A 12,885-nucleotide genomic window follows, 5' to 3' on the forward strand; every position below is an offset into this window, starting at 1 on the left:
GGAACCAACAGTATAGGTTAGATTTACAAATATTAGATGTCTGCTACAGCGATCGTTGGTTAGGTTATGCTAATGATCTTAGGTTAGTTTGATGTAAATTTTCTGTTGGGTAAACCATAAGAACTCCTTGACATTGTTCACTCTCAAAGAAGTCGTGTTCTTTTATGCTCATTCTCGGAAACTTGAAAAATCAACTCGTCTTTAAAGTTAACAATTTCTTTAAAACAAACTTGTCTACTATAGTGAAAATTCCATCAAAAAAATTCTAGAAATATTGGATGGGTCTTTCTACAACAGTAGTGTCGTACAGCCAGCCCAAAATGTACGTCAAATGATTTATTTATTTATTTTTATTTTTTTAACATACAGTACAGGGCCCATATTCACTAATGGGTTACAAACCTCCCAAATGTTTAAACGTTCATAAAGTCATGTGGTGGTGATTCACTAAAGATTCACAAAGTCCACAACTCAATTTAAAATGGCAGACTTTCCTTCGTAACTTACGGTGGCTTTGGAGGTCTCGTAAGCTGCAAGGCGGAAATAAGGCCGTTTTCTCTACTGTACAACCCATACCAAAACACAGATATAGATGCAATTAATGATTGGGTAATACTGAAGGACAATGATTAACCTATGACCAAAACAATGCAGCACACGCACACATATTTTACTCTCTTTTTTTTAAATCCGTTATTTTGCAAAATTACCATCATGCATGTTGGTAATTTTGCAAATTAACTGTGTGTTTTGGTATGGGGAGGTGTTATTTTTTAAAATACTGTGCTTGAAAAATAAACATTTATGCCTGAAATGCCATAGAAGAAAATTTATTCCCAACTAAAAGAGAAACTGGCACAACACATTGCCGAAATAAAGATTGGTGCCGAGTGCTTCATCCAAATTTACCCTATTTTCTTCTATAAGTGTCAAGAGTGATCACAAGTGCACCTTATGGGGTCTAATTTTGTTGTGACCTGATCGGTTTACGTTTCCTACTCGGTTAGTATCAGTCGCAGTAATTGGCTGAGAGGAAACTCGCCACCGCCACCTGTCGGCATTTATGAACTGATGTCAGAGTTCTTCTGGACCTCAGATCTCCCGGCAGTTATGAACTTCGTATCTCGGTAGTGTTAGTGAATCTGGGCCCATGCGGGTATACAAACAATAGTAAACAGTAAGGCAGTTCGACCAAGGTTAGCAAATAAAGTCATCCCATACCTATTTCAGTAGGTCCTTTAGGGCTGTGGTACTGTATTTGATTTTATATTGTGTGATGAATATTTATCAGAATGATTTTTGTTTCAGAAATGTGGTGGGCGGTGTATGTGTGTGTGGCAGTACTTGTACATCCCAGCCATGGTGAAGTTTTCACATCCATGTCAGACATGAGTCATCTCCTTGCCACAGAAGGGGAGATGATTAGAGCTGTTGAGGGTTATATCACAGCTCAAGAAGAGAAGCTGGAGAAGCTTAAAAGGTAATAGTTAATGTTTGTAACATTTGTGGAGGTATTGCCTCATAATGTAAAGTCAAAATTATCCAGGAATGCAAAAAATTTAAATTATGCATCACTGGATTCTGAACAAGGTTGATAATTGCTTTTGTGTTACAATTGGATGCAAATGATTATACAGTTAAACTTCATATTATTTCAGTTATTAATTAAGGTTGTTAGAAAATTAACGAGGATGCGATGAGTCAGAAATTTTTTCACCAAAAATATTAGATTCAGTGTATGTTTATATAGATAAAAGAAAAATAATGTGAAGTTCTGTATTAGTGTAATTTGGATAATTTTTAGCTGTGAAGGAATCAATGCACCCAGCCTAAACATTCTTAATCAACAGAGATGTGTTTGAAATGGAGCGTATACATGATGAGGCTTCTCGTTCACCTGAGAACTTCTTGGGTAACCCCATTAATGCCTACCTGTTGGTGAAGCAACTCACAGTGGACTGGGCAGACCTACAGACCATTATGTCAGATGACAGTACAGGCAAAGGTAAAAGGAATGAACTCTAATATTGATCTCATTTGATGTACAGGTGATAACTTAATCTTTTTAAATAAATCACATGAGCTGCTACAATACTGTACTGACAGGTTTTCTTTGTAAATCTTAGGATGTCAGTCATTTGACTCATAAATTACTGTCCAGGTAAAGGATTCATTTTGTTCATTTGGATTTTTCTTATTCTTTACATAGAAGTAAAAAACAATTTCCTTCTTCTAAAGCCATGCTCAACAATTTGACGAGTATGGCTGATTTCCTGAGGTGGCCAGATGAAGAGGACTTGACTGGTGTGGCTACAGCCCTTATGAGACTCCAGGACACCTACAACCTAGACACAGCCCAGCTGGCTCGAGGAAACATCAATGGCAAGAAACAGGCTTACAGAGAATTAACAGGTGAGGAGAATCGTTGTTCTCTCTGTGAAACTGTCCATAGAATGTGTGCTATGTGGACACTGGTGATTCATGCAGAATATATCATTGCAGTTGCAAGATTGAGCTCACTGTTAGTTGTATGCTAGGAACTTACTGTTACTCAGTATTATGGTTTTAACTACCATGTAATTTAAACAGTTACCCTATTGTAGTTTAAAAATAAATTGCAGGTCTAAAAGTCTTTGTATGAACATATGTTTTCTAGTAAACTTGTAACTGCTAAGTAATTTGAGCTATATGATATACAGTACAGTCATTTCTGCTACAACGCCTGTTTTGTCAACGCGAATTGGTTGTAATGCGATTGATGAATAGGGGAACACTGTTTGTAAAACGCAAACTTTTGCATACGAATTTTGGCTATAACACGATTTCATCCTCAACGTTTTAAGTGTAGCGTGGCCCTGGGTTATGCAATATTTACAGTTCATGTTTGACATCACATGTTCGATTGATTCGTGTGTTTTTTGAGAGGTACTCTGTAAATTTTGTTCTATTTTGTGAAATTTAGTTGTTACCCATAAATACTGTACAAAAAGAATGTTTCTCAGTGCAGACTATTAACGGTTTACACCAGCGCTCTCTGTTGACATTACGTGATCAGTTGATTAGCGCGGTTTCTGTCTATTGCTCTGTGAAGTGTCTGTGATTTTTGCTGTTTTCTCCAATTATTTTATATTAGCCATGAATATGGAAAGACAAGGTAAGAAGAATGTTTCCAGGAAGCGTTCTGGTGATCGAATTGCCGGTGGTGAACGCAAAAGAAAGGCTATAACTATTGCTGGAACAAGCTTGAGTGCTGGCAAATCTGTGAGATCACGGCCAAAGTAATATGCACCTAACCTTATTTTCTCCATAAGCCCTGTTATTTTTATTGCACAAATTTCTACAGCGCGAGGTTTCAAAGAACGCAACTATCACGTTATAGCAGAAATGACTGTATATGTATTTTGAGACTGATTACCTTTATATGAAAGATTTATATTTTTCACCACAATCACAGCTGCTGACTGTTTTGAACTGGGCCGCCAAAGCTACAACACAGGGGACCACTATCATACAATGTTGTGGATGAACGAAGCATTGAAACGACAGGAGATGGAAAGTAACAAGACAGTGGACCATGCAGATATCTTAGAGTACCTAGCTTTCTCAACATACATGCAGGGAAATGTTAGACAGGCACTGAAGCTAACAAATGAGCTTTTAGCAGAAAGACCAAACCACCAGAGAGCACAAGGAAATAAAATATATTACGAGGAAGCTCTTCAAGCTCAGCAAGTGAAGAAACTAGGTGACGATGGGGATAGCCTGGGTGTTGATGCTATTGAAAAGGTATTGTTTATTTTCATTATTTCTGTTTTGATTTCTATGTTGATTGGCTATATTTTAATTGTGTGGGGATGGTAATTTTGTGACATTGTAAATACATACTTTAATACAGTACCTGTACTGTATGTCTGTCTCACTCTCTCTCTCTCTTTTTAACCGTATAATTATTTTCATTTAGATTTTTTTAGGTTCATTAGCTATATTTTGTGTGCGTATATATTCAAAGCTGTTTTGCGTGATATTACTAACTTCTTTCAAAGATTAATATTAACTCGCAGCTTCCCAGCTGACCACCCCACCACACTGTCTGGTCTAATAGAGTGTGTCATGCTCCTTGCTGTCTGGTGTACGATGTGTATGAACTTAAATCAATCTCGAAACATATACAAACGAAGGTCCACACATTGCAGATTTTTCCACCACTTCATATGTAAAAACATATGAAGTCCCCACAAAGGGGGTATAAATTTCAGACAGTACCCTACTTAAAAACAGAGAGAGGTAAGTGAGGCCCCATAAAGTATTTTATGCATACCGGTATCATGTATGACTTTTCAAACTATTATATCTCTTAATATACAATACATGTTACTTGTATTTGCTGACAGACACAAAATTTACTTAATCATGCAAACCAGAAAAGGCTGAAGGTTAGTTTAGCAAGAAATTCTGATGTACAGTATTTGAAATATACAGTACATACAAGTATTAGATTCCATCCAGATCATTTATTTGGAAACAACACTACAGTTCAGGTATACTGTAGTTATTTTTCTTGGGTTGGTGAATTGGTCAGCATGCAATTGGATTTTAAGACCACTAAAAGAATATTATTTTGGAACTGTGAAGAAAATTGTATACCTGCAATTAAAAATGAACAGCCTCTGATCAGTGGTGTAAATTACTGAAGTTCAAGGTTTACAGTACAGTATATACACTGTAGTATGAGTGGTTTAATATAGAATGTAACTCCGTGAAAGCTTAGTTGTGAAGTAGTTTTTGTTAATAGACTAATGTCACCTCAACAGTAGTGATGTACCCAGTATGAAAAAAATTAATCATAGTTAGGGGTGAGATCAAAGCAAAAGGTGTGTGTGGGTGGTTGCAAGTGTGTTACAAAATTCAGTCAAGATTTTGATAGAAGGAATGATTTAGGTACTGGACTACAACTTGACCGTCAGTAGAGGGCATAGTGCTGTGACCTACGCAAGAGATTATACAACACCACCCTACTTCTGCCTGAAAGTTGGTAAACTTAAGTGGTTTAAGTGTACTGAAGAGGTTAGGGTAAATGGAGAAAATGACAAGAACATCTGAGTGTGTGTGTGATTCACCATAGAAGAATGAGGTGTGATTTGCCTGAGGATTAGTGTACTGTATTCTGGATGATGCAGTCAGATTAGTAATATAGAATTGAGAAGTTACTTAAAGCAGGGGCGTAGGTGTTAAATGTGCAAATTTGAGATAAGGATTTTTATTTTCTATGTTCAATTCTCCATCGATTGGTATATGCCATACACCCATAGCTTACTCAAAGCCTGTGAGAGCTAGGCTTGAAAAATATTTCCCCGATTCCTCCCAGGGCTACAAAACCCTCAAAATTGCCGATATCTCAAGACGTCAGATTGGCGTCGCCTCAATTACTGATAAATCACAGATGGTTTTACAGTCTGATGTGATATTCAAGTTAGTAGATTGATTATTAAGTAGCATAATCAGAAAATATTGCATTACAGGGTTATACCGTGTCAGAGAGCGTGGATGTCCCAGATGCATGGCAGAAAGAGCGTCGAGCATATGAACAACTGTGTCGTGGTGAAGGCAAGATCTCCCCTCAACTTGCCAAGAGGCTTTCCTGCTTTTATCAGGTAAGTCAAACATCTAAAAGGTTTCTTTGATTGAGTGGAAGATCTGTTGCATGTTATTGAGTGAACTGTAGTGTTTTTTTTTTGTTTTTTTTCGTGAAGGAAAAAGATACATAACATGAAAGAATATCCAGACAGTAGCAGCCATAGTGCTTTAATCATAGGGTAGACCTTGAAAAATGTCAGTTGTAACATCAGCATACCCCTACGACACTCCCATAGCAACAGAAAGAACTTGACTTGCTACATTAGAGCTGAGTGATTCATTCTTTGTACAAGTAAAACCTTGGCACAATAATATTTTTGTATGGGGTATGACAAAAGATTTTATTAGAGGTTAACTGAATTTACAGTAACTACTTTCCTCCCATTTGAGTGAGCGGAGTATCAAAGGCCTTGTAATAGAAGTGATTGCACTGTCTAGTGCCTCCACTTTAATATCAATTTGTTTCATTTCTTGCACTTTTGTAATAGGCATTCATTTATTTGCCAGTAGACTTAAGTTTATGGAGACTAGTAAACAGTTAAATGCTGTATGCAGATGATATGACAAGTAGGTAATTCAGGTAAAGTTACTCAAGTCAATGCAGTACATGAGTTTTGAGTGGATGCAGTAGGAGAAAGTTAATATTTGTAAACAAAATGGTGCAGAGAGGGTATTTTTTTCCCCACCAGTAATATATTGACTAGTATGTCATCAGGATATCACAAAATATCATTAAACAGATACTACCATTACACCAGTCATAAAAATGCATCATTTGTTTGTGAAGGAAGAAGGTTGGGCAAGTGTAGTTACTGAATTCTTGATTGGGAATATTTTCAGCTTTATAGGAGCAGAGGGTGGATGAAGCTTGTACTTTGTCACAATAATGTATTTGATTATTAACAAATGACAAAAAGCCTCAACAAAGTCTCATAGTAGGAGGGAATTATGATCTGGAAAAAAGACTATGGCTTAGTGTTTTGATCATTTGTTATCTTATATGATCATTTGCAAGTTGAGGGTATTAGCAAGTGATTGGAGTATTGTCTTTTTCTTCTTCCTTTGCACCACTCAAGTTGCAGGTAGGAAACTTAAGTTGGAATTCTTGCTTCATCCAATCTTGGTTACTTGAAGAATATTTCCTAAAACGATGCATCCCTGTACTGGCACTATTGAAATTTACTCATGTTGTTCCTCTTTTTCACACCATTTTTGTAATCCACTTTCCTCTCATCTGTCAGAAAAGTGCGTCTTACCTTCTCATTATTTTGTTTTTACAGTATGGCCCCAGTGACTTACTTCGCATTAGTCCTGTGAAGACGGAAGTTGTCCACATAGACCCGACCATATTTATTTACTACGATGTCCTCAGTGATAGAGAAATTGCGATTATTAAGGAATTAGCAACACCCATGGTATGTCTGTGCTGTTTTTATTTAGTTATTAATTATTTTTTGTCCACAATACATATAAGGGGGTTAATTATGGCCCCACGTTGAATAAAGTGCATTAAATCGGAACCCATATTACAGTAATTAAATGCAGTCCCACTCAAGGTAATTAATTTAGTGTTATAAAGGTGATATCCTCATTAGGTAGTAGTGTGATAAGATGACCACCTTTATGAGATGGTATTCACAGTCATCATGTACAGTAATAGAAATTTATGCTAATATTAACCTGTATGGTTGCAGCCTTAATACTAATTTAACTGAAGGATGCTATAGACGAAATGTGTAGAAATACATTAGTCTGATGTTCAAAGTTTAAATTTCAGACTTACATTTTTGGGGGTAGAACTCCAAATAAAACAAACCTTACTTAACTTATAAACAACTATACCTACAGTACCTTCCATAACATATGTTTTATATAAATGATATGTTTATTATTATTATTATTATTTTTTTTTTTTTTTTAGTTTCCTATTATATTACCAGTTATTTTTTTAAGTTTTGGGTAATAGTTAGGTAAGGTTGAGTTAGCCCATGGTACATAAAAGGTTCTTTCTTTGTATCTTGGGGCATGGGGTTAGCTTGGTGGTTGTGAAACATGAGAATAGCTGGCACTGACTACACTCACGTAAACCTAAGGAGCTCTTATACAGTATATCAGGATACATGACTTTTCCAACCTAACATAACATCCTGGCTATGTAGCCTCCAGTCTGTCCAGCCAGGAACTCCTGGTTAAGTAGCCACTAACTTTTTTATCGTGACCCATATTCACCAGTTTGTCTCCAGCCAAGTAAAGGAATACAAGTGTAAACCTTCCTCAATTCTTGCTCTAGTAACATCAGTTATCGTGTACATAAACATGCAAAACTGATAAGTACATAACCGTAACATTATCTCGAATTATACAGGCAACATCTACTTATAGAGGTTCTCAATAAATAGATGTTGTCGTTTCTTCTCTAAAACACTGTCTGCGGCACTCGAGATTCGAGACAGGTATTGGTATTTTAGTGTTTGTTGATGCACGACTGCATACAGTATTCATAATCAGCTGAGATTATTTCACACTTGTAAATAACTGACAATCCTTGAACGTACCTTGAACTGTATATGAAAAAAATACTTTGTCACCAACAAACTCATTTCCTATTAGTGTATAATATGTTGTCTCAATATTTCATAACTTGAATGGTGAAAAAGTTTACATAATCATCGGGACTGTCATAGGGCAGGTACCCCCTCCCGACGAATTGTTCCAATGGTTCCCGATAGCATCCCTGATCCACTTGGACTGTCCTCGGGCCTGTAAGCATTTCTAAATAATGCTCCTGATTGATTGGGTGGTATATCACTGTTAATACCTCCCAGTACAGTACTGAGCTTAGTTTGTGTTCATGATAGTACTAAAGCAAATGATAACCCACCAAATACAAATCAATGGATCCCAGTTTAATCTTGCCATTAGGAATAGGTCCCAGTGCTAAATGTTAGGCTTGATTAGGTTAGGACCCATTAAAGACTGTAGACCACTTGATTGTATTGTGCTTCACTAACCTTTATTATGATAGGCATTTATCCATATCTTTTGCCTGGAAATTACAGCTTTACCAGTATTATTTATATCCTTAATATAAAACCTATATGAATGTTTTTGTTTGCAGTTTAAAAGAGCAACTGTCCAGAATTATAAGACGGGTGAACTTGAAACTGCATCTTATCGCATCAGCAAATCTTCTTGGTTGAAGGGCGAAGATCATGAAGTTGTAGCTGGAGTTAATAAACGCATTGGGTCAATAACAGGTAAAAAAATTTAATTGTTTTTTGTTTTTTCCATTCATGGTGTACAGTATCTTACAGTAAGAAAAGCCTTACATGAGAGGGGAAAATTGATATGTCAGTCTCATGCAATCTTGTGTTTTTGCAGCAGTGTGCAAGAGTAATGTTTAAATTTAAGATAAATAAAATCATATAAGAAATTAAATTTTGATGCAAGCTTAGATTTTCCTCGTGACAGGGCATCATGAATGTAGATTTTATTTTTGTGATGTGAAGGATATACTGTAGCTACCATTGTTTATGGTACACTTCTGGTATAGTCATTGTTGTGGTTGGTGGTGTTGACAACTGATGTAAGGTTATATTTCTGTAATAGAACACAATACTGTCAACAAAGAAGATAGGCATGATCTAATAATACTGTACATACTTATTACTGTTAATATTATATACAATATAAAGTTACTGACATGTATTAACTAGTGACAGCTATCCACTGGCTGAAGGACAAGGTGCATTTCTTTCAATCAGATTTCTTCGGATATTTGGGGTTGTGGTGCTTGGCTATGGCTGATCCTTGACCACTTGTAGCTGTTTGACCAGGGATGGCTAACTGTCAATGGTTTGCCATTACCCTGGACTGTGATCCTTGACCAAAGTGATTGGTGATTATAGTAACTCGTATAATTTCCCTAAAGGCTCACATGGAGTGTCCTATAATCTCCATCACACCCATCCATCTAACACAGTCTATGAAGAACGATAAACCAAATTCATCTATAGAAGTTTTATTTGTTTGTCACTGCCCTAGAAGAATAACTAGAAAGTTTACCTCTGGGTAGATTATGTATTTCATTAATTATGTGTTAAGAACAATCTTTACATTACAGGGTTAAACATGGATACTGCTGAGGAGCTGCAGGTAGCTAATTATGGCATTGGAGGACATTATGAGCCACATTTTGACTTTGCACGGGTACGTTTATGGCTCCAGTTATTGTTTCAGAATGCTATATTTTGTGTACTATTGTAAGAATTTTTCTTGTCAGTCAGGAGTAAAATTGTCATACATTATTATAAAGAAGAGCAGACTGCTTGACACATGCCATTCATGCATGAACTTTGAGTTGTCCTTTCAATTAAGGTTTTCCTGATACAGATGCTGTAGTTTCTTTGCTCAACTTGAAAATTTGTCATGCTCTATATTTCCCTGTTTTACAACCAAACTGGTTTTAATTTTTTACAAAAGTGTCCTTGTATGTAGTTCTGTAAAGGACAAGTTTTCAATGTTATTGTATAATTGCTTTTCTGTGTAGAAGTTTATAAGAAATGTTTAATTATGATTCCTGATAAATGTCGACTTCATTCCTTTCTGTGTGTAGTAAACGGTTTCTATAATATATGCAGAACTGGAGAGAGGATCTTGTAGGTTAGATTAACTGTGCGGTATATCCAGATCTTTATCAGCTTATTTGTGTGCTGTAGGCTAATGGCCTTAAGCCAGTGTTCTGTAGTTGAACTTGACATTTTATTCATCTTAATCCTTTCTTTAAGATTAATATACTGTATATGGAGATCAGATTGAACATAGCAAACAGTGAGTCTTTAAATATAAGTTGAAGCGTTCTATAGTGTAGAGCATGTAGGGTGCCTGAAGTATCCTGCACCTTAAACATGTAGGATATAGAAACATTAGTCAGGAAATTGATCACACAGTTTTTCTTACAAAAGTAGTTCCTCTTTCCTTGTACTGTACTTACTAAAACTTACTCAACGTTAACTAGATGAAAAGAATTAACTTTTTAAGTGTAAAATGAAGATACACAGTACTTTACTTTCATCATAAAAATTTACTTTGGCTTTCAATGCAAATTTGTACGCCTGCATCAATTGTTATTTTGTGTGATAAAATATATATAGAGAAGTTTGCCACACACTTCTTTATTGGATTTCTAGGGATTCACTCTTCCAATTAATGGTATTGTTTTGGTAGTAATGAGACATATTTGTTTATTGTATTTTTATTGTGACATTTAAAAACCTGTGCTTTACCTAATAATTATTGGAATTTAATCAGTGAAATGTTATCCCGAGTTTATTGTTTCCAGCGAGAAGAGAAAGATGCCTTTAAATCTTTAGGCACTGGTAACAGAATTGCAACTTACCTGTTCTATGTGAGTAAATTTTTGAAGACAATGTGAAAGCTTTGGTGCATAATGCTTAATGTCTTGTCTAATCAGTTGTAATTTGCTGCTGGTGCTGCTGTTGAAAAAAATGGAAAAGTATCAATACTGTTCTAATTATTCTAGGGTAACTGAAGCAAGTTGTGACAGTTTGCCTCCTTGCATGAGTTTGTGCAGCTGATGTTGCATAACTCAGTCACTTTAGGGATGTACTTCATACTAAACAAATAGCTTAAGCAGTATTTTAGCTGTTAAAATGAATTTATTATTACTGAATAGATTATTCCATACTTTTCCATGTTTTATGATGCATTTGTCTTTCTGTATATTTTCATTTTGCTAGTTGACAAGTAAGCTTATTAATTTCTTGGGCTGAATAGAATTTGGAGTTTCAAGACACTGAAAATAAGCTTTGCTGGGCTTTCCAATTCAGACATTTAACTTACATGGAGCCTGCAAGACTATGGACTTCAGATTGACAGAAGTGTACTATGTGACTTGAATGACTTTATATCTGAGATTTTCATGGGTACACACAGGGTTTTGGTGTTGCAGAAATAATGTCATTGTAAATAATTGTGGTTGAGGGAAAGATACAAGTCAAACTGCATATTTACCCACTGAAAAATTACTAACTTTGAGTTTATTTTTTATTTATGAATTTTTTCTAAATATCTAGAAGTTATTAAACCAATTTTGTGATCCCATTTTGAGATTGAGGTGGAACATCTTCATCTTGAGGACAATGTGGAGGTTGTCCGCATGGGCATCTATCCCATGGTTGGTGTCTTGGTCCCCAAATAATGTAGTTCTGTGTTAAGGATTATGAGAGGAATGGCATTACAAGTATGTAAGGAATGATGTTTGAACCATCATTTGAGACCAGAATGCCCATCTACTATGTTCCAAAGGACTATGGGCCAGATGCATTGTGTATATTGTACACATGGAGGAGAGAAGAATGGTCACAACAAGTGTTTCCTTCCATCGGTGTGGACACAATATTAAGTAAATTGAAATTCTGAGGTTTGAGGTTGGGTTTGTCATTTAGGTCTTTCTTTTATTTTAATCCCTTTGATACGAGGGATATCTCTGTGCTGAATAAAATCATCTGGCGTTAGCCAAATAAAATATTGAAAGTGGCATCCAGAAATGAAGGGGTTAATAGTGATACACTGTATTTAACCCCCAAAAATAGGAGTTTTACGGCTCAGATGAATGTATTTTTATTCTTCAGTATGAAACAAACCATGAGTGAATCTTGGCAATACTATACTGATGTATTTGTTAATTGGATGCTCCAGTATATATTTATACCTACCGGTAGTAAAGATTCAGGTCCTTGACAATATGCTCCCAACACCAAAGGAATCGTTGAAACTATAACTGATTGTGTACTATTTGACGCGTCTGTAACGTAAAGGTTATGGACTAAATTGACATGTTTGACACCTGACACTGGACTGACATTACATATTACAGAAAGATGAGATTGACCCCGAGCTTGGTCTGGGCCCATGGGGCAATCGCATGTCCACATTACTCTTTTATGTAAGTAATTTAGGAATAACAATATTAATTTTTTTGTGACATTGCATGAAATTTGTCTGTCATACATTTATTTGTCCTTATTGTATGTACAGTAGCTAAAACACTATCTGTGCAGCTGGGGGTCGATATGCTCCGAAATTTTACGTGCAACTAGTGACAGCCCTACTTTACAACACATTAGATTAGCTAAATGGTAGTTAGGTTTATGCCATATACTATATATATTATATAGGTATGGTAAAAGTGACATCCCCATTAGCTGGAATAAATGGTGTAAAGCTCTT

At 35.9% G+C, this 12,885-nt stretch overlaps 1 protein-coding gene across 3 annotated transcripts in view; it reads left to right on the forward strand.

The window, feature by feature from the left end:
* The window catches only part of LOC121873850 (prolyl 4-hydroxylase subunit alpha-1-like), a 98,676-nt gene that overhangs the window by 80,202 nt on the left and 5,589 nt on the right, over nucleotides 1–12,885 (forward strand). For all 3 annotated transcript variants that reach the window (XM_042377628.1, XM_042377629.1, XM_042377630.1), the window contains 9 exons: nucleotides 1,309–1,480; nucleotides 1,851–2,005; nucleotides 2,239–2,412; nucleotides 3,455–3,786; nucleotides 5,520–5,651; nucleotides 6,915–7,049; nucleotides 8,753–8,891; nucleotides 9,758–9,843; nucleotides 10,976–11,041. In XM_042377628.1, the coding sequence (XP_042233562.1) occupies nucleotides 1,311–1,480; nucleotides 1,851–2,005; nucleotides 2,239–2,412; nucleotides 3,455–3,786; nucleotides 5,520–5,651; nucleotides 6,915–7,049; nucleotides 8,753–8,891; nucleotides 9,758–9,843; nucleotides 10,976–11,041 (1,389 nt within the window). In that variant the 5' untranslated portion in view covers nucleotides 1,309–1,310. The remainder of the gene's footprint in view (nucleotides 1–1,308; nucleotides 1,481–1,850; nucleotides 2,006–2,238; nucleotides 2,413–3,454; nucleotides 3,787–5,519; nucleotides 5,652–6,914; nucleotides 7,050–8,752; nucleotides 8,892–9,757; nucleotides 9,844–10,975; nucleotides 11,042–12,885) is intronic.

This window comes from Homarus americanus, unplaced genomic scaffold (assembly GCF_018991925.1).
Source record: "Homarus americanus isolate GMGI-L3 unplaced genomic scaffold, GMGI_Hamer_2.0 scaffold25827, whole genome shotgun sequence".
Taxonomy (NCBI): Eukaryota; Metazoa; Arthropoda; class Malacostraca; order Decapoda; family Nephropidae; genus Homarus; species Homarus americanus.